This window comes from Lynx canadensis, chromosome C1 (assembly GCF_007474595.2).
Source record: "Lynx canadensis isolate LIC74 chromosome C1, mLynCan4.pri.v2, whole genome shotgun sequence".
NCBI classification, from domain to species: Eukaryota; Metazoa; Chordata; class Mammalia; order Carnivora; family Felidae; genus Lynx; species Lynx canadensis.
In genome coordinates, this window is record NC_044310.1 from 6103029 (window position 1) to 6121980 (window position 18952).

Sequence of the window (18952 nt, forward strand, 5' to 3'; positions counted from 1 at the left end):
CTCTGCTCCTCCCCTGCTCTGCCTCAAAAATAAACATTAAAACAAAACAGAACAAAACCCACAATTCGAGACTTGACCAAATAAGGGGAAGAAAGAAAACACGAGACGCTTCCAAGGGGCAGAGAGTAACCACAATACTTCCATCTCTCAGTTCTAAGTAAATGTACCTCCTCACGCTCGGGTGTTCATGAACACAGTATGAGTGCTTTCTGCAGAGCTGATCAGTACACAATGCTGTGGGCATCACTACGTGTAGCTTTCAAGCAGCGGAAATATTAGGAAGAACGAAGAATGGCATTAAATTGTATTCATCTAAATGGGATTCCAAGGCCTTCCAAACGCCCTCCCACCTCCCCAGAGCTGCCGTTCAACTATCCTTTTACCTTCTTCCCCCAGGAACCCAGAAACCACCTTCCAGCTTGCCCAGGATGGTTGGCTGTGCTCTATCCAGGAGGCCTTCCGGTTTGGACAATTACAGGCTCACGTGATCTAGAAGCCACCACCCTGAGGTCACCTGTAATAGTTCTGTGTTTGTATTTTCTCCCAAGTAAGAAGTCATGTTCTGCTCCCAAGGACTCTACTTCTGTTCAAGGATACGACATGCCCCCCTTCCCCTTTTGCCTCAAATGCCCTGCCCAAGGACTTATGAAATGTCCTCAACTCCTGTCCCTTTTTGTCATGACACAAAGCATCCCAACTCTTACAGGCTTGTACCCCAGTGTAACACTCCATGAACACTCAGGACGTGACGAATGGACAGACTCAGAATGTTTTGTACACACACACACACTTCTATGGGTCACTGAGGCCTTTTTATTCTGCAAACAAAACCACTGGGGATCTCGCCTGTGGACACCTCGTGATTACAACATACACAGACTCAGCTCCAGACACTTGGTGGGAAGTGAGGTGAGAAAACACTGATCTGGGCCAATCACATGATTATAGAGCTAGGATTTCCAGCAGGGTTCCAGATGGTCAAGCCTGGCTTCTGCAGCGGTTCTAAGGAAGCAGTGAGAACATCACAGGAAGGGAGAGGACATTTGACTAGCAGAGGCTCCGGCCGGGGGCCTCGAGGTGCCCGGAGGACGCCAGGAGCAGAGATCTAATGAGCTGACTCAGGACCGCAGAGCTCGGGGTGCGTCGCCCGGAGCTTATTTGGCGAGGGGGTTTCTGAAGCTTCTGCCGGCAAACTTGGCCTTGCTACCCAGTTCCTCTTCAATTCTGGGGAAGCAGAGGACAGAGAGGACGGGGTGAGAAAGAGAAGTGAAATCTCCACCCCCAAGGCCTACGTTTCCCCACCCGGGGACCAGGCCCCGGCACTCGCCCAGCCTCCTCGATGCGGTCCTCGGAGCCAGCAGGAAGACAGGAGCATCGGGCCCTCCCCATCCACCCGGCTCCCCCAGCAAGCGGGCCACCTGCTGCCCCTCAGCCTTCCCTGCCTTCTCTGCCCCCAGAGTTTCCCAGAGGCAGACTAGAAGGTAAGTCAAGACCGCTACTTCTCAGAATATAACAAAAACGCTCTTTAACGAAAGGACAACCCAATCTCTTTGAATAAATGGCATGGGGACAAAAGGAGGGAAGGCCCTGAATGAAGCGTTTGCATCCTGGTGTCGCACCAGGGGAGACGGGCCCCAGGAATGCTGGGCACGACTGTCATGGCACGACTGAACCCTGGGCACTCTCACAGCACGGTGCATCAAAAAGTAAACGTAACTGTTATCTCTGAGACGTGCTAAGGTATTCATAGGTGAAATCATATGGCTGGAATGTGCTGAAAATTCTCCAGCCAAAAAGGCGAAAGGCAGGTGGACGAGAAGAAGCATGCACGAGTACCAGCAGCTGCCGTATCTGCGTGGCGGGGAAGGGTGCGTGCTCTGCCGGTCACGTTTTGTTTAAGGAAAGGGTAACGTGGGCAGAACTACGAAAGAGAGGTTTCTTTTCCTGCGAGACTAACAAAAGGGACAAAAAAGGAGGCAAGTCTCCACGTTAAGGAGGTTTCCATGGACACGTTATGATAAAAAGGGACCAGATATCCAGAAGCCCTGAACAGTGGAAACCTTCCTGTTGCCCTGAATTTCCTTCTTCACTGAGCCCCGGTTTCCCGTCCACAAAACACGGCTGCTGAACTACATATCCGCTGGGGATCTCTCTTAGCTCTAACGGCTTTGTGATTGTCTGAAGGGGGAGCCTGTTCCCTCCTCCACCAGAAGGTGGCAGCACAGGACCGGCTCCAGCCTTGGGGCCAAGGGGCAAGGTTCTCCGCCCAAGTCACCCACAACACGGGCCCCCCGCCCCGCATCTGCACACGCCCCACAGAGCCAAGAGCTCCCAGTGCCCCCGGGCTTCCTCTTTACCTGAGGATCTGGTTGTACTTGGCCAGGCGCTCAGAACGGCAAGGTGCACCGGTCTTGATCTAGAAAAGGAAAGGAAAGGTCACGTGTGCTTGCCGTGGACTCTCAATCTTCGTGGGCGTTCTGGGCGGAATTTCTGACCCTAGGAACCAGGGGATGAAGGGGCATCCGGGACCCCGTCCACCTCCCCCCTTCCCGCTTGTGCTCGGGCAGCTGAGGTCAGAGAAGCTCTTTACCTGCCCAGTGCAAAGTCCCACCACCAGGTCAGCGATGAAGGTATCCTCGGTCTCCCCGGAGCGATGCGACACCATGACGCCCCACCCGTTGGACTGGGCCAGCTTGCACCTGAAGTCAGGAAACAACCCAGATGGTTGTGACGGCGGGACTCCACTTCCAGGGCACGGCAGCCCCTCCTGAAGCCAGGGGCTCACCGCCCCTGGTAGGAGACCGCGGGAGGGGTCGGAGCCAGGAGCTGCCACCAAGCTCTCAACTCCTGGGGATGACGAGAACCCCCACCTTTCTCTCCAGTCACAGAGTCCTGAGGACCTTCTCAGCCCTCTAGGTCACGTTTACAAAATAGGGTCTAGCCTCCTTGGGCAGACAGACTTGTTCTCCTGACCGTGCCTGTGACCGATATTCTCCGTGTAAAATGAAGTCACGAGCCTGGAGCCACAAAGGGGTCAGGCCCGGGCCACAGCGGCCCGACACCCGAGCCCCCTGGTGCCACGGCTCATCCAGAAGCCACCCGGGACGCCCACTAGAAGCCCGTTCTAGTTCCAGCCGGGAGCTCTGGCTGAGACTCTGTGCGTCGCTCCCTGACAGCTGACCCCCCCCGGGACACTCACGCCTGGAGGGACTCGGTCACGGAGCCGATCTGGTTCACTTTGAGCAGGAGGCAGTTGCACGACCTCTCGTTCACGGCCTTGGAAATCCGCTTCGGGTTGGTCACGGTGAGATCATCCCCCACCACCTGGATGCCGGCGCTGGCAGTGAACTTCTGCCAAGCTTCCCAGTCATCCTGGTCGAACGGATCTTCGATGGACACCACTGGGGAAACGAGAGCCAGGTTTTGCCGGTGAGACCCCAGTGCTGAAGGGCAACCGAGCCTCCTTCCCCTCCCGGCTCGCTGCTTGCCTGGCCTCACCCCTCTCCCGTGTGGGACAGGACCGGCTCCCCGACCCAGCCCTGGAGACACTCTGCCTACCCACCGACTCCTGTGACAGGCAAGTCAGCTGTAGTCCCGGGACCCCAGAGCTGCTAAGTGGGACACTTCCCTGCCCAGGGTGGCTTGAGTTTAGTGCCACTGAGCATAGAGCGGTAGGTTCAGGAAGCCAAGGGCTGGGCTGGTCTTGGCTCCACCACGGGCACGTTTTTTAGCTTTGAGTTCATGCACGGACCTCCTGGTCTGATTCATGCTCCAACATTTGCTGACCGCCCTTGGGCACATTATTGACCCGCTCTGTGCCTCAGCTTCCCCCCCGCGTGAACCGGCATTAATGGTGCCCGGAGGAGCGCCGGCTCGCAGTGGACGGAAGACACTGCAGGTCGGGTTTTCAAGGCTCGCTCCCACCTGTGCAAGGGAGCCAGGACCGCATCTGCTCAGGTGGCTGTGGTGACAGGGACAGAAGCCCTGACACTTTGCAAACAACCTAGCACACGTCAGTGCCTGGCTGGCATCCTGGACCCACCTGCTGCACCGGCACCTCCGTGAAGCCCTCCCCCAGGGAGGTGGGGGCGCAGGTGCCCCACGCACTTTCCCGGGAGCACCACCACCAGCCAGCAGAGCACTGCAGGCAGTGGCCGGAGAAGGGGCCGCCCCGAGCACTCACCTGGGTAGTCCCTGATGAAGGACTTGTACAGGTTGGCCAGCTCGTCGGGTGTGATGTACCTGCTGGGGTCATCGGGAGACTTGAAGTCCAGGTCATACTTCCCCGACCTGAAGAACTCAGAAGCGGCCACGTCCATGCCGATGACGACCTTGTCGGTGTAGCCGGCTTTCCCGATGGCGTTCTTCAGCAGCTCCAGAGCTGGGAAGAGAGGGTGGCGACAAGATCAGAAACCAGGCAGGTGGAGCGAAAACTTCCCTGTGACCCCTGCCAAATGGGCACCCTAACAGGAAGACCACGAGATGCTCTGGCCCCAGCCCTCCGTTTCAGTGATTCCAGTTAACTTTTTTCTGCTTTGGAGCAAGAAACCGTCGGTCAGGGCCCCGGCAGATAACCGAGTGAGAAATTCAGTCTCCACTCTACGAGGCGTTCTCACGGACAGATGCTCCCAAATTTAGCACCCAGGAACAGCTGTGCTGGCCAAGACGCAGTTACGGTGCCCGGCTGAGATCCGCCGTCCCAAGGAATGGGTTCTCGACGGTGCCGAAAGGCTGGGATCCAAGAGGGAGCCCAGTGGACCAAGGGCCCGGGACGGCAAGGGTGACCCCAGCCCAGGCTCTGCTCTGTCTCACGTGGCAGTGCTGCCTGGACGGAAGCAGACAGAGACATTCGGCGCCTGTCCCACACCACACGTCTCCACCACCATGTTAAATTTTTTTCTTTCTTCAACGTTTTTATTTATTTTTGGGACAGAGAGAGGCAGAGCATGAACGGGGGAGGGGCAGAGAGAGAGGGAGACACAGAATCGGAAACAGGCTCCAGGCTCCGAGCCATCAGCCCAGAGCCTGACGCGGGGCTCGAACTCACGGACCGCGAGATCGTGACCTGGCTGAAGTCGGACGCTTAACCGACTGCGCCACCCAGGCGCCCCTCCACCACCATGTTAAACCGTGAGAGGATCATTTTTTATAGGTCCGAATGGCTGAACATGAGCATTTCATATAACTGACCCAAAGGGCAGGATGGCCACTCTTTTCTTTCGCTAGCTGCCACTGAAGGCGACAAAACGTGGCTGAACCCTCCTTCCCTCCTAAAACCAAAAGCTCAGTCTTGTCCCGAGACTCTCTGCGCCCTACTCAACGCTTACATTTAACTCTGTGCCTAAGGACTCAAGGCCAAACGACGCCGCGTGAGGCTCCCGTGGTGGAACGAGCCGAGGCGGCCGCTGGTCCCGGCGTGGGGCAGACAGCAGCCCCAACACGGAGCGGACTTCAAACCTCTGCCATCGCGACGTGGCCAAGGATGGCAGGAATAAGCTGTACAGTGAGCCCGTGCCCCACCGCCGAGCCTGCTTCAGACTAACCGGGCTGCTCAGAAGTCAAATTAGTAAGGAAATTCCTGGTTACTTTACAAAATAAAGGCCCGGCTCCCACCCCTTCCTGGAACTCCGCTCGCAGGTGCATGAAAGGTACAAAGAGCGACAGCCGAGCGGCAGGTGCGGGCAGGTGCTGTGCGCCCAGGGACCCCTCCAGGGCCCGTACCTTCTTTGTTCTCCAGGATGTTAGGGGCAAAGCCGCCTTCGTCCCCCACGTTGGTGGCGTCTTTTCCGTATTTCTCCTTGATGACGTTCTTCAGGTTGTGGTAAACCTCCGCACCGATGCGCATAGCTTCCCTGAAGTTGGCGGCACCAACGGGGAGGATCATGAACTCTTGCATGGCCAGCTTGTTGCCGGCGTGAGAACCGCCGTTGATGACGTTGAAAGCCTGGGGAGAGACAGGCAGATGTGGCATCTGGCCCAGACAATCCCAGCAAGCAGCCCCCTCGCGGCCAGGAGATGCTCACCAGGTCTCCCCTGACGCCTCAGGAACCGCCACCAGGCGCACCTGCGGTCCCGGACTGGCTGCTACCTCAGCGAACACCCCCGGCCCAACAAGGCCAGTGGGATTTTCATCCCCCCGTCGGCAAGGAAGGATGTGGAGTACGGGGGGGGGGGGGTGGAGTCCCCAGCTCAGGTCACTCTTAGCAAAGGGCAGGTGTTTGCAGCGGAGACCTCCAGAGCTGGCCTGTACCCACAGAGCTGGGACAGTCACGTGTGGATGAGATCGAGCGGTGGGAGGCCTCAGGCCCCCACCGGCAAGTACTCCCGGCTCCTCGCTTGGGAAGTTCAAAGCCACTCACCGGAACCGGCAGGATGACTTCAGCATTGCCAGCCAGGTCGGCAATGTGGCGGTACAGAGGCACCCCCTTCTCAACGGCCCCCGCCTTGCAGACTGCCAGCGACACTCCCAGGATGGCGTTTGCACCAAATTTAGCTGGAACAGAAGAGTTCAATGAAGCAGTTTCTTACCCGTAACCCTTAACCCTTCTCCTGCCAGCCTTCTGGCCCGCACTCCGACACGGGAGCGCACCCGGCCTGGATCCAGAACCATTCCTCTTTACTGCACCTACTTCCGGCGTCCGACCCAGGAACATGGCGGCACGCCGTGTGGATTCATCTACTTTCTCCCCAGAAGAGAAAGCCCTTTCTCTGATCTATGGAATTCTGGCAAATTCCACAAACTGCCTCAATCACCGTAAAGCAGAAGCCTCTTTGAAGTAACCCCACGCACAAGCTGTCACCTGATATTTCTCCTAATATCTACAAACGTGTTTGGTTTTTTAGGTAGGCCTCATGCCCAGCGCAGAACCTAACGTAGGGCTTGAACTCACGACTGTGAGATCAAGCATCCGATGCTTAACTGACTAAGCCACCCAGACACCCCCAGAACAGATTTTATTATGGTGAGCTGATGGGCCCCGCAGAGCCCACGGACGATCACGCTGCACAGTCCTTGGTCACACATGGTGACCCTCAGAGGGTCGGAAGGTCTTTGGGAGGCCGGCCGACTCCACCCCCGTCACTCACATTTATTTTCTGTCCCGTCCATCTCGATCATCAGTTTGTCAATCTTCTCCTGCTCCACAACGCTCAGTTTCTGCGGGGAGAAGGGAGGGTCAGCCGCTTGGGGGAGCGTGGTCACTCCCCTCCCCGGAACCCAGACAACTTTGGAACTGTGCCAATCCTGAACCAGTTCTACGCTATGCATTTGTATGGGAGGCAAAAAAAGCGGGGGGGGGGGCAGGAAACAAGAGAACCTGGGAGTCACAAAACCGCCTTTTGCTTGGTTTCGCATTCTCAGACGTTTCTCCAAGCACTAGGGAGCCAACGATCAACTGCCCGAGATGCGGACCTGGCGTCACAGAGGTTGGTCTACTTGGGAGTCCGAAATTACATCCTGTGTAAGGCAGAGAGCTGCCTGGACCATGCTAAGTAGTGCAATTTTTTTGGGCAATAAATAACAGAACTCTGTTCATGCCAACGAGCTGTGGTCCTCGAAGGTTAAGTGACAGGACCACCCCTCTCGGGTACCCTCAGTGACGGCAAACTTCACGTTCTCGAGGGAGATAGGACTTTTGCAAGTAGGTAGTCCAATCATTCAGCAAAATGCTTGATGACTGATCAAAATGAGTGTTTCCAGTATAAAATAATAAAACTGGTGTCTTTTTTTTTTTAATGTTTATTATTGAGAGAAAAAACATGAGCAGGGGAGGGGCAGAGAGAGAGGGAGACACAGAATTCGAAGCAGGCTCCGGGCTCTGAGCGGTCAGCACAGAGCCCGACACGGGGCTTGAACTCACGGACCGCGAGACCATGACCTGAGCCAAAGTCGGATGCCCAACAAACTGAACCACCCAGGTGCCCCAAAACTGGTGTCTTAAAGGGACACCTGGCTGGCTCAGCCAACAGAGCATGCAACTCTGGATCTCGAGGCTGTGGGTGCGAACCCCACACTGGATACAGAGATTACTTCAAGCAAAAAAAACAAAAACAGAAACAAAAAAAACCAAAACAAAACCCCAAAACACTGGTGTCCTAAAAGCTGGCTTAAAACAATTTGCTAAAAGTCAGCATTACTTTAAACACTTCATAATTAACAAGAATCTATGATTTTATTTATAAAGTGCTTTGTATACAAATTAAAATACGAAAGGAAAACCACGTATCACTGCATCATGCCATGTCAATAACTTGGTATCTTCTGCAGTTTTCACAAAGCACGTTTGGCCAAGGTCAGCCATCAGCCACGCAAGACGGCTCCAGGTAGACCCTCGCCAGGAAGAGCGTGAAGACGGCTTCCTTTCCCCAGAGGGAAGAGAGATGCCCAGGAAGGCCCTTCTCACTGCGTTGGTCACACCAGGCAAGGGCACCCGGGCACAAAGAACGAAGGGGTGCGTGGAGGTGCCCGGGAGACCAGGTCGGAGCACGTGAGTTGGCAGAGCAGCCACGAGAAACCGCCTGGGGACCCATCACCGAGGCCCGCGAAGGCCAGGCCGAGGTAAGCCAGCCGGGGACAAACAACAGAGGAGCCTGTGCGCCCCTGGGGAACAGGATGAGTTCAAGGAGGGGAGGCACACGCCCGGGAGGCACGGGCGGGCCGCTGCGGTTGGCTCCAGGCCTGAGAAGGCTTCCCTAGCCCAGCGCTCTTAAATCCTTCTTGCCCTCGCCAGTGCCACAGGAGTTGGGGCGGGGTGGGGCTGAGGCAGGAGTGGGTTGGGCTGGTGGGTCCCCTCCTTACTTCACCCTACTTTTATGACACACTGAGGTTCCAAGTCAAATTTTATTCAACCAGAGCTCTGTTGTTTAAAAAAAAAAAAGCCAGTAAAAATAAATAATTCCACGGTTCGTGAAAAATGGTCGGTCACCGTGGATACTCTGCTCAACACCCAAGAGCCGCTCTTAAAATCTGGATCTTAACTTCCCAAAGGTCGAGATAGTTGGAGGGAAAAATCATGAGACGGTCTCCCGTCGCTCCGATCCAATTCCATGCGCTGTTAGGTGTGGACGCAGGCAGGGGGCGGATTAGTAAAGGTGAGGTCATTCTCATGCAGGACAGGGAATCCAACTGGCTCCTTTAGCTCTCAGAATAAGCTCTTCCATAACCAGGAAAGCCCACTGGCCCGGGAGACGCTCTGATGGCATTAATACATTAGTTATCAGGAGGCAGGTCCTACCTTGCTAATCAGGGCAGGTGCAATAGTTTTATTGATGTGCTCAACAGCCTTTGAGACACCTAGAAGGAACAATCAAATCAAATTACCGGCATTAATGAAAAACAGGCGTGAGCAGCACTGAGCGAACCACTAAGGATATTAACCCAGATATTCAGAAGCCCGCCCAGAGACCTTAAACGGGACCGCTTTCAAATCCCCATTTCTGTCCCCCCAAGATTGGGGTATTTTCTGGCCCAGTCTGAGTGCTCTTACCTAGGACCCCCAAGGATTAGAGCCACACACAGAGCAACCATCTCAGAATGTCTGAAGGGAAGTTAGTTGGAAGACCATGCACTGGGAACCAGCCGCAGACACTAAAGGATGCCCCGTGTATTACCTGTGTGCACAAGGCTGGTGCCAGGAACTCATTAATATACTTAACGGGTCTGGAGACACCTGACCAGTAGAGATTGACAGAGAAGGAAAAAAGACAGACTCAGAAGAGAACAGGCTGTGAAGGACAGGGAATGAGAGAAAAGAGAGGAGACAGGAAGGCAGGAAGAGTCCTCGGGACCACGGGTTCACCCTCATTACAGTCGAGGTGCTGCAAGGCCTGCTTGGGACCAGTATCCGCCTGAGCCGGGAGCAGCGGGAACCCGTGGGAGATAATCCCCGGGAGTGCTGGCTGCGGACTTCCCTAGCTCGCTTCATCACCACCCCTCCCCTGCAGTCTTTTCAGACCTTTTCCCGAATCGCCCTTCTCTGAAAATTTAATGCCACAGATATGCTATACTCCCATTTATATACTGTGGCCCTTTGGAGGACCATAAAACAAAGTAATAATGTAGGATTTTTTTTTTCTTTTTTTAATTTTTTTGCCTCCCCCAAGAACCAATTCCTACCCCTGGGGCGATACTGCTCTGTTGAGAAGGCATGGTCTAGGCCCCAGCTGCTGTTCTGTGATTTGGCCACACAGATTCTGTCTACGGTAAGGCGAACTTTGCAAGACGGTAACAGGTCGATCTGCGCACAGCCCAGCAGAGGCTGGCTTTGCCAGGTCCGTGAATCCCCCAACAGAAAGATCAAGCTGCCAGGACTGGTCTGTAGGTGAGCCATTAGCCAGGCCTTCCACACACTCTACTGAGACCAGCCCCTTGGAGAGGACTGATGGTCTGGAAGGCCCGCGGAGCTCTCCTGGGAACACGGCAAGGCTCTTGCGCTACAGTTCCCTAAGCAGGAATTTTCCAGATTGGACCAAGTGCAGTACAAATGAGCATAAAACTCTTGCCCCTGAGCTCACAGGTTTAGGAAGGCTGGAATCAACATGCCAACCCTCCCAGCTCCCCCAGGCACAGAGTACACGCTCGCCATCAACACCATGGGCCGCATCAGGGTGTGCCATCCTCAAATACAAGGCACGTGGAGAGCGGGGAGGCTGTGACAGGCCGGGAGCAGGGGCTGGAGGCGTGGACGAGGCACGCAGCCACGCTCCAGAGGCAGGCAGGGAGGGGTTCTTACCTTTGCCCATGTAGCGTGTCTTGTCGTTGTCCCGGAGCTCGAGGGCCTCATAGATACCAGTTGAGGCACCACTGGGCACAGCGGCTCTGAAGAGACCTGGACGTTGAGGGAGGAAGAAATCGTGACTGAGAGACACAGTCCCAGCCCTTGCGGAGTCCCACCCACTCACAGATGGCAGCCATCGGAAAACACGTCCTTCCACCACCTGGGGGACTCAGATGGTCGGTCTGGTCTCTCCTGCCCTTCACGTGGGGACCATTCTCCAACGCGGACCCTATGGCAAAGCTGGTGAATCTCTCTAGTTTCAAGAAAAAGTTTTCAAGCAGAGCTTCTCAGATGTTCCGGTGCGCAAACGATCACCTGGTAACCTTGTTAAGATGCAGGTTCCAAAACGGGAAATCTAAGACTCTGTGCCTGTATCTCTAACAAGCTCCCCGTTCGTGTCCTGCAGCTGGTCTGTGACCACCCCCCGGGGGCACCGCCCCACAGAAATTCAATGCAAGCCACTTATGAGGTTTAAGATCTTCTAGAGCTACACTGAAGTCGGAAAGTAAAACCAAGGGGCGCCTGGGTGGCTTAGTTGGTTAAGCATCTGATTCGGCTGCGGTCATGATCTCACGGTTCGTGAGTTCGAGCCCCGCGTTGGGCTGACAGTGTGACACCTTCTTGAGATTCATTCTCTCTCTCTCTCCCTCCCACCTCTAAAAAGAAACAAATAAACTTGTAAAACCAAGAGAAATTAATATATTCTTTAATCCACTATATCAAAAAGATGATCATTTCCATGCGTAACCAATAAAAACCTGCGGAGATATAAAAAATAAGGACAGTACAGGTATGAGCTTGGGAACACTGGAAGGCGATCGAGCACCACGCTATGCCATCCTGGGGACACGGGAACCAGCCGTCTGGCTAGACCCAGACTACGGAGCATAAACGTGGCTGATCTTGGAAAAGGACGCTGTTAAGAAAGACGCTGCGGGGACCTGGCACACTGCAGGCAGACAGGTTCAGGGGAGCAGGAAGTGAAGGCGGCCTCTAGAAACTACTTGAAACCGTAAGGGATTTCCCCACCTGAGATGTGAGAAGGCAAAGGAACAAAGGAAAAAAAAAATCAAGCAGGCATTTTAAATAAACGGTCCATTAGTCTGCCTGCGTCACTGCAGTGATGGCGTGTGCAGGACACGTGGTCTCTTGACACGGGCCCTGGCTTTCTAGGTCCCCACCAGGCACTGGACGAGGTGAAGGAGCCACGAAAGCAAGCAAGTGACCCTGATGTAACTATGGACTCTGGGCGACGATGGGCCAAGGCAGGTTCCGATGTTAACAAATGTCCCACTCCGGTGGGGGACGCGGTGCACGTGTGGGGACAGGGGGCCGGTGCTGTCTGTACCTTTTGCTGGATTTTGCTGTGAACCTACAACTGCTCTTAAAAGTAAATAAATAAATAAAAAAAAAAGCGATGGAAGGCTCTTCACAAATCCACTATTTCCTGTCTTTGAAAAGCATCGACAGACACACAAGAGAAAACTTTCCGTTCATTTAAATTTCAAAAAAATATTTGGTCATTTTTAAGTGTTTCAAAGAGAATGCTCCCCCCCTCCCCCCAACAATCTTCTAGTATCTTGAATCCTGTTTTCACTGTTGGTTCAAGTCCGTTAACTTCCAAATGGAAAGTTCCATGCTGTGAGCAAGCCAGTCTTGCCAGCCGCGAGGAAATTCCCAGCACTCTCCTCGAACCCTGGGGTATTTGGCACGAAGCACGTGCTGTGAAGAAACCCTGTGCCGACAGCACCCGCCACAGCAAGGAACCGCGGGCAGGGCAGGAAGGGAAGGGCCGGGGTTTCTACAGACCATGACTCAGCTCTGAGCGGCAGGTCTGTGCGCTCAGCGCCGCTGGGTGATTCTGCCTGAAGCTCCTTTTCCGACCCCACCCAAGGTCCGTTTAGAAACAGCTCAGACATTGCTGGACGGAACACACCAAATTTCCTTAAAGTTAAAAACCACCAAAAGCTTTTAAGAGTCTCCATTTAAGGGGCGCCTGGGTGGCTCAGTCGGCTGACTGTCTGACTCTTGATTTTGGCTCGGGGCATGATCTCAGTTTTGTGAGATCGAGCCCCGCGTCAGGCTCCGCGCTGAGTGTGGAGCCTGCTTGGGATTCTCTCTCCCCTTCTCCCCACTTGCGGGCGCTCTGAAAAGAAACATAAAAAAAGAAGCCTCCATTTTTCCCACGTGGGCAAATCCCTCGAGGGAGGACTTACAGCTAGGCAGAGAACAAGAGCCTATGGAATGGCCCAACACCCAAATGTTAAGAGCTGTCCCCAATCCGTGGTCTAAGAGTGATTTCTGGAAACAAAGAGAAGGCTTCACATACACTTGCACTCCTCTGATCTTTCCTTTTCAATGGAGGAAGCTCCGTCCCACCACATCAGATCGGCCATGCTGGTGACAGCAAGCTAAGAAGCAAACGAGCGATGGGCCCTTTTAAGGACGAGGAATGGTCTTTCTTCTCCTCACTGACCTAGGAACCAGCCTGCTTTCTGTTTTAAATACCAAGAAGCAGCAGGACAAGGACCCCGTGTCTGGCAACCCTCCCCACCTCCTCCCAGTCAGGAACCACAACCTACCAGCACATGGGGATCAGACGGAAGGCTTTCACGACCCACCTTTTCTTACCTAAGGCTCTGTCATTTACTTAAAAAAAGAGGGGGGGGGGAGTGTGGTAGCAGAACTGCGGAAAGGAAGGCCCACGTACCTTTGGAGGTATAGAGGTCCACCTCAACGGTGGGATTCCCACGAGAGTCGAAGATCTCTCTGGCATGCACCTTGAGGATAGACATGGTGACTTTCTGTGGGGAAACACAGTTCATATTTCCATAAACCATAATGCAGTTTTGGGTCGTTCATTTAAAGAATCACTTCTGAGGGTTCCTGGACTAGGAAGAAAGAATTCGTACCGGACAGATATTGAATGCAAGGCTGACAAGAGTCGGGAAGCCTGCTGGACCCAGCTCTGCAGGGCCTAAAAAACCCCAGCAGCCCAGGGCTTGTCCTCTAAGCAAAGAAAGCCAGAAAATGTGTGCCAGGGAGAACCCAAAACCACCGGAAAGATTCATGTGCTGCTGGCATGCGGAACAGCAGAGGGGGAGGCAGTCTGAAACGGGTTATTGTCAACAGTTCCCAACGAGGGCTGGCGTGGGAATGGAAGGACCAAGTAAGGACCAAGGGGACGTGAAGGTCGTGAGCAAACCCACCCAGGGCAAAAAACAAACAAAAAAACCAACAACCCTGATGTGATCTGAGGAGGAAAACCTGATCTGTAGTGAAACAGTGAATAGCTAGGGACATAAGCAGTAAGATGTTCAACTGCTGGACATTGGATGCTCAGAAATTTTGAGGCCAGGAGTGTCCTTGGTCTGTGCGCAATCTTTGCCATTGCCAGTTTCACGCTTCACCGTACTTGGATCTTTACCAAGACCGGATGCACAGTGACATCTAATTAGTATTTCTTTCAACAGGCATTTTACCCATTCAAAAAAACTCACTTAGGAAATGTCCTAAGTTGAAAGAATAAAGATTCTATTTTTGCTTTTTTTTTTTAATTTTTTTTTTAATTTTCTAAAATAGGCTCCATGCCCATTGTGGGGCCTGAGCTCATCACCCTGAGATTGAGTCACATGCTCTGAGCCAGCCAGCCCCCCCCCCCCCCCAACACAGATTCTATCTTCGAATGCTAAGATGCTCCATGGGAAGAGGCCTTCTTTGAAAGCACAAACAAACAAAAGATCTGCCACAAACAGCAAATACCAGATCCTCAAAGAAAGCCCTCTCTCACCTTCCCCTCCAGGGGCTCCCAAGGAAGAAATGAACTTCTAGGACTGAAAGAGGCCTAGTGGAATTGGGCGACTGTTCAGAGCCATTATCTAGCTGGGCTCCTCTCCAGTATCTTGCCTGGAATGTTCTGAAGCAGCAAATGGCATCTTTCTTTTTTATGTTTCAAAATTAGACACTGAAGTCACTCCTGTGGCTTCGCTGTCTAGGTTAACAATGGAGTTTTATTCATTAGCCAACAAAAAAAGGCATATAGTTTTTATTACCTTACAAAAAGGCAAATTCGTTTACACCTATTTTTTAGCTTCATGCTTTTGGTTGAGTCCGAGTTTTGGCAAATTATACCTGTGTATGATTGCCACCACCAGACAAAAGAGTCCCCTCAGGCACTTTGCTGTCAATCTCCCCCCCACCCGCGGCTGCCAGCCTCACTTTATAGGTTTTAAATGCGCTTTTATTTTTTAAATGTGTATTTATTTTGGGAGAGAGTGGAGGAGGGGCAGAGAGAGGGAGAGACAGATGCACTTTTAAACATATCTTTATTCCACTATGTCCTCAGGCAGTTGTAAGATCTCATATTTTGTTTCATGTTAGAGACATTAAGACAAAGTATTCAACTTATTTCAGGGTGTGAAAATAAAATTAAATTTAAATTGGATAGGAAACTATTCCTGCAGTCATTAACGTTCAATAAGCAGAGACAGCAAGGAGGGCTGGTCTCCACAGCTCATCGGCCTGGACCCCGCTCCAGGGGCAGCACGTGTGGACCGGGCGGTCAAGGGCCGACGTGTGTCCTCGGCTGCGAGTCACCGACGGGCCACACCACCCAGAGGGAAGCCCACATTGTAGGGGGAAAACGAACAGGAAGTTTTCGTAAAAAGACATCCTTTCTATGTCAGATCGGGGGCCGACTGCGAGTGGCCAGGCCGGGCAGCGGGAGCAGCTCCAGCCTGACCTGGGCGAGGTCGCCTGGAGGGCTTTCCCCTTTATGCAACGGTTCTGCCGCAAGCCTCCTTAAGAATAAGGACTTTCTGAAGTTCCATTCATTAGTCGCTGCTCCTTCCGGCCCCAGCCGCCCGACTGCAGGCCGAGGGCCCCCAGCCGGGAGCAGGGGCTGCTGGTGGGGGGAGGGGATCGCGGCTTCCTGGGCATCTCTCCCGTCCCTGCCCCTTCCTCCATTTTAGGAAAGGCCTGGCGCTAAGGAGCACCGGAGTTAGGCCCGTATCTTCCCCAAAGCCCTGCACCCTCCGCGCCTGCGGCGTCCTACTCCCGGGCTCCCGCAGGTTAGGAGGCCCCATGAGTCCATAATCGCTGGCTAATCAGATCCTGCCCCCGCCCCGGGCAAAGCCCGGCGCCGCGCCCCTGGTCCCGGAGGCCGGCTCGCACGTGCCGACCCGCCCCTTCCACGTCCCCGCCGGACTCAAGGGCAGGACCCCCCAGGCCTGGGCGCCGGCTCGGCAGCCCTTCCCCGAGCCCCTACCTGACCGCCGGATAGCGCTGCCCGGGAAAGAAGCAGAGGGTGCCGCAGACACCGAGCGCGAGGATAAGCCGCAAGGTCTCAGCGCGCCGAGTGCTCTAAGCGGGTCTCCGCGCCGCCTGCCCCGACTTCCTGCCCAGCTCCTCGAGGCCCCGCCCACTTCCCCCGCCCCCCGGCCCGCCCCCGCCACGGCGCCTCGTCATTGGCCTGGCGTGCCGTCATTCGGGCCCGCACCTCCCTGGAGGGGGCGGGACTGCAGCGGCCGCTGCGGCCCGGAGGGGGAAGCGACTCCCCAGGACGGGGAGCAGAGTGGGGCCGGGGGGACCCCGACTTCCCCATGGCTGTGTAGGGGTGCGGGCCAGCCCCCGTCCCGACGCCGTCCACTCCCGCCCCGCGCTGGGACCTCTGGCCGAGCGGGGTCTGCGGTGCCGGGGCCCCGGGGAGGGGCGGGGTGGGGCGGCCGGCATGAGGGTTCGGGGCTCCGTCACGTACTCCGAGTCCCGCACGCACGCAGCGTCGCTCCGGCGCCGCACGTCCGGCCCACGACCTTGGCGACGACCTGCGCTGCCCTCCCCCCACCCCCTTCCCGGCCTGCCCCGCTCCGCAGCGGGGTGCAGGAGACCGGGTCGGCCTGGAGACGTTGGTGGCCTCGACCCTGTTCCCAGGCCGGGTTTGCTGCGCGGCCTCGGGGCCCGGTGTTGGGGGCCACGTGCGCCCGCCCGCGGTTGCGTGCTGCGCGCTTGGCCGCCCGCCTGCCGCGGTGACCCGGTCGTTTTGTTCTTGTGCGTCGGTCAAAGGGTATCAGGCGACGTGGCCGAAAGGAAGTTAACTTCCCCACAGTTGGAGCTGATGCCTTTTGAGCACTTCTCCACGTGCGTCCCCTGTGGTCCTTCGGCCTTTGGCTCTTAATGTTGCATCTGCAAAGGAGACTTCGTGTTCCTCCCCTTCTCACCCGATACCTGTGAACCATAGGCGTTATGATTTGGGACTGGAATTTCACACAGACCCAGGGGAGTTCTCAAAGCTCAAAGCAGGCGGTATTCCACGGTAGTCTGGCAAATGAAAAACAGCAAAGTGTGGGTGCTGCGATTTCACCTTTCTGATCCGGAAAGAACTGCTACCCATTTAGAATCAGCCCCGTAGCACATTCCCCTCGTCCAAGGAAGAGCTAAGGCAATTACTTCATTTTCTGTTATCGTTAAATTTGTATTTGTCAGCTGCCTTCTTGGTCTGTAAATCTGAAAGCTAAAATGTCACGTATCTCTGTTTTCTGCATTGCCTTGCAGGTAGAGACTCAAATGTGTGTTCGAATTTAATATTTCTTTTGGCCAGTTGCAAAACCCTCTTTTCTTCCTTCACTCCTAACATTTTTATCCCCTGAGCTACTGGCTTAGGTTTCCAAGGCACTGGTGCACAGTATTGTGTTTCCCATTGGCTAAGCAAGAATTTTAGGATTAAATTTAGCTTAAAAAAACAAGGGGCACCTGGGTGGCGCAGTCGGTTAAGCGTCCGACTTCAGCCAGGTCACGATCTCGCGGTCCGTGAGTTCGAGCCCCGCGTCGGGCTCTGGGCTGATGGCTCAGAGCCTGGAGCCTGTTTCCGATTCTGTGTCTCCCTCTCTCTCTGCCCCTCCCCCGTTCATGCTCTGTCTCTCTCTGTCCCAAAAATAAATAAAAACGTTGAAAAAAAAATTAAAAAAAAAAAACAAGGAAATTGCAAAATGTTTCCTAAAGAATTATGTGAATTCTGCAAGCAGAGTTTGTGATTTCACCAATACACTGGATGTTTCAGACTGCTTAAAACCTAGATCCGGGCCCCATGACTCAGCAGCTAAATCAACAGCCAACAACTCCTCAGCATTTATAACTACGGAAATCAGACTCATAGAGCTCATATTCAGAGCAATTCTAAGGCGTGGCCCTGAAAGGGCTCCAAAACAATCTCTCTCATTTTACATTAACATGGTTAGAGCGATAAAGACAGAAAGACAAGGCTCTCTGGCCAGACCCAATGAATCTAGCAGGAAATCAAATGCAGAACCTGATCTCAGCTGCTGTTGCAAGATTTTTAGAGGCCACAGCATAGCGTTCTGAGCCAGCACCTCGACCTCAAATTGCAGCTCAAATGTTAATGATTGGTAGAGATGCCCTCCCATCTTTCCCCAGATCCACAGGCTGCCAAACGCCCTCCCGGTCTCCACAGCTCCTGAGGCTTTGTTAGCAGGCGGGGCTCACGTTTGCCTCCGGTCCAGTGCAGGAGCATTTACTTTGTTACGGGCATTTAGTTATTACTGATCACTGACCGAGTGCTTGTTGAGCGATTTCTGCCGCGCCATATCAAAAGCACTCACCTTCCTGGTGGGCGGGGAGGGGATAAGAGCATCCAAGGCTGATATCAGAAGACCACCCTGAAGCACTTCAGATACAGCTCCTGAAAGACATTTGCTGACTGACACCAGGATTGGGGGGAGGTGAATCTTGCAGCAGCCTACGACCCACCTGGGTTACTCATTCCATCTGTGACACGTATGTGCGCCTCTAGTTGAAAACTGCTGGCCGGCTGCAAAAGTGACCTGCCTTTTCCAGAAGGCGGGTCTGTAGCCAGATAGAAAGTTCAGGGTTGGATAAGGGGCCTGAGGGTGGTAAGCGATCGGAGGAGAACAGAGGACCGGCAGGGGTCCTGAGTGATTGGCCTCTCCTCGTAACAGACTATGAGGCTTTCGTGTTTATTACTAAGTGGTTCACATATATCAAAGAATACATACAGTGTATCTGGTGTAAAGAATAATAAAAGAAGAGAATAACTAACGTTTGTGTACCCATCACCAGCTTAAGCAATGGGACATCAGCGATGCCATTAATGTCCCTGTGTATTCTTCTCTGGCCCCAGACGGGGCAGCATCTTATCCAGGATC

General features: G+C 54.2%; 1 protein-coding gene across 1 annotated transcript; it reads right to left on the reverse strand.

The window, feature by feature from the left end:
• Positions 1 to 793: 793 nt before the first annotated feature.
• Positions 794 to 16171, reverse strand: ENO1 (enolase 1). Its single transcript, XM_030325326.1, has 12 exons — positions 16042 to 16171; positions 13486 to 13579; positions 10731 to 10826; positions 9234 to 9292; positions 7087 to 7156; positions 6360 to 6493; positions 5722 to 5944; positions 4184 to 4381; positions 3200 to 3401; positions 2591 to 2699; positions 2358 to 2416; positions 794 to 1224 (listed from the first exon to the last, which is right to left on the reverse strand). The coding sequence occupies exons 2-12, from the start codon at positions 13568 to 13570 to the stop codon at positions 1155 to 1157; spliced, it is 1305 nt and encodes a 434-aa protein (XP_030181186.1). The 5' UTR covers positions 13571 to 13579; positions 16042 to 16171; the 3' UTR covers positions 794 to 1154.
• Positions 16172 to 18952: the final 2781 nt, after the last annotated feature.

Bases quoted from the DNA above. Each gene is read 5' to 3' on its own strand.
- ENO1 (XM_030325326.1), bottom strand. From the start codon at position 13,570: ATGTCTATCCTCAAGGTGCATGCCAGAGAGATCTTCGACTCTCGTGGG. The intron at 7,157-9,233 runs GTAGGACCTGCC...TTCTCCCCGCAG, and splicing joins CACCTGCCCTGATTAGCAAG to AAACTGAGCGTTGTGGAGCA. The intron at 2,700-3,199 runs GTGAGTGTCCCG...TCCTGACTTCAG, and splicing joins GTGACCGAGTCCCTCCAGGC to GTGCAAGCTGGCCCAGTCCA.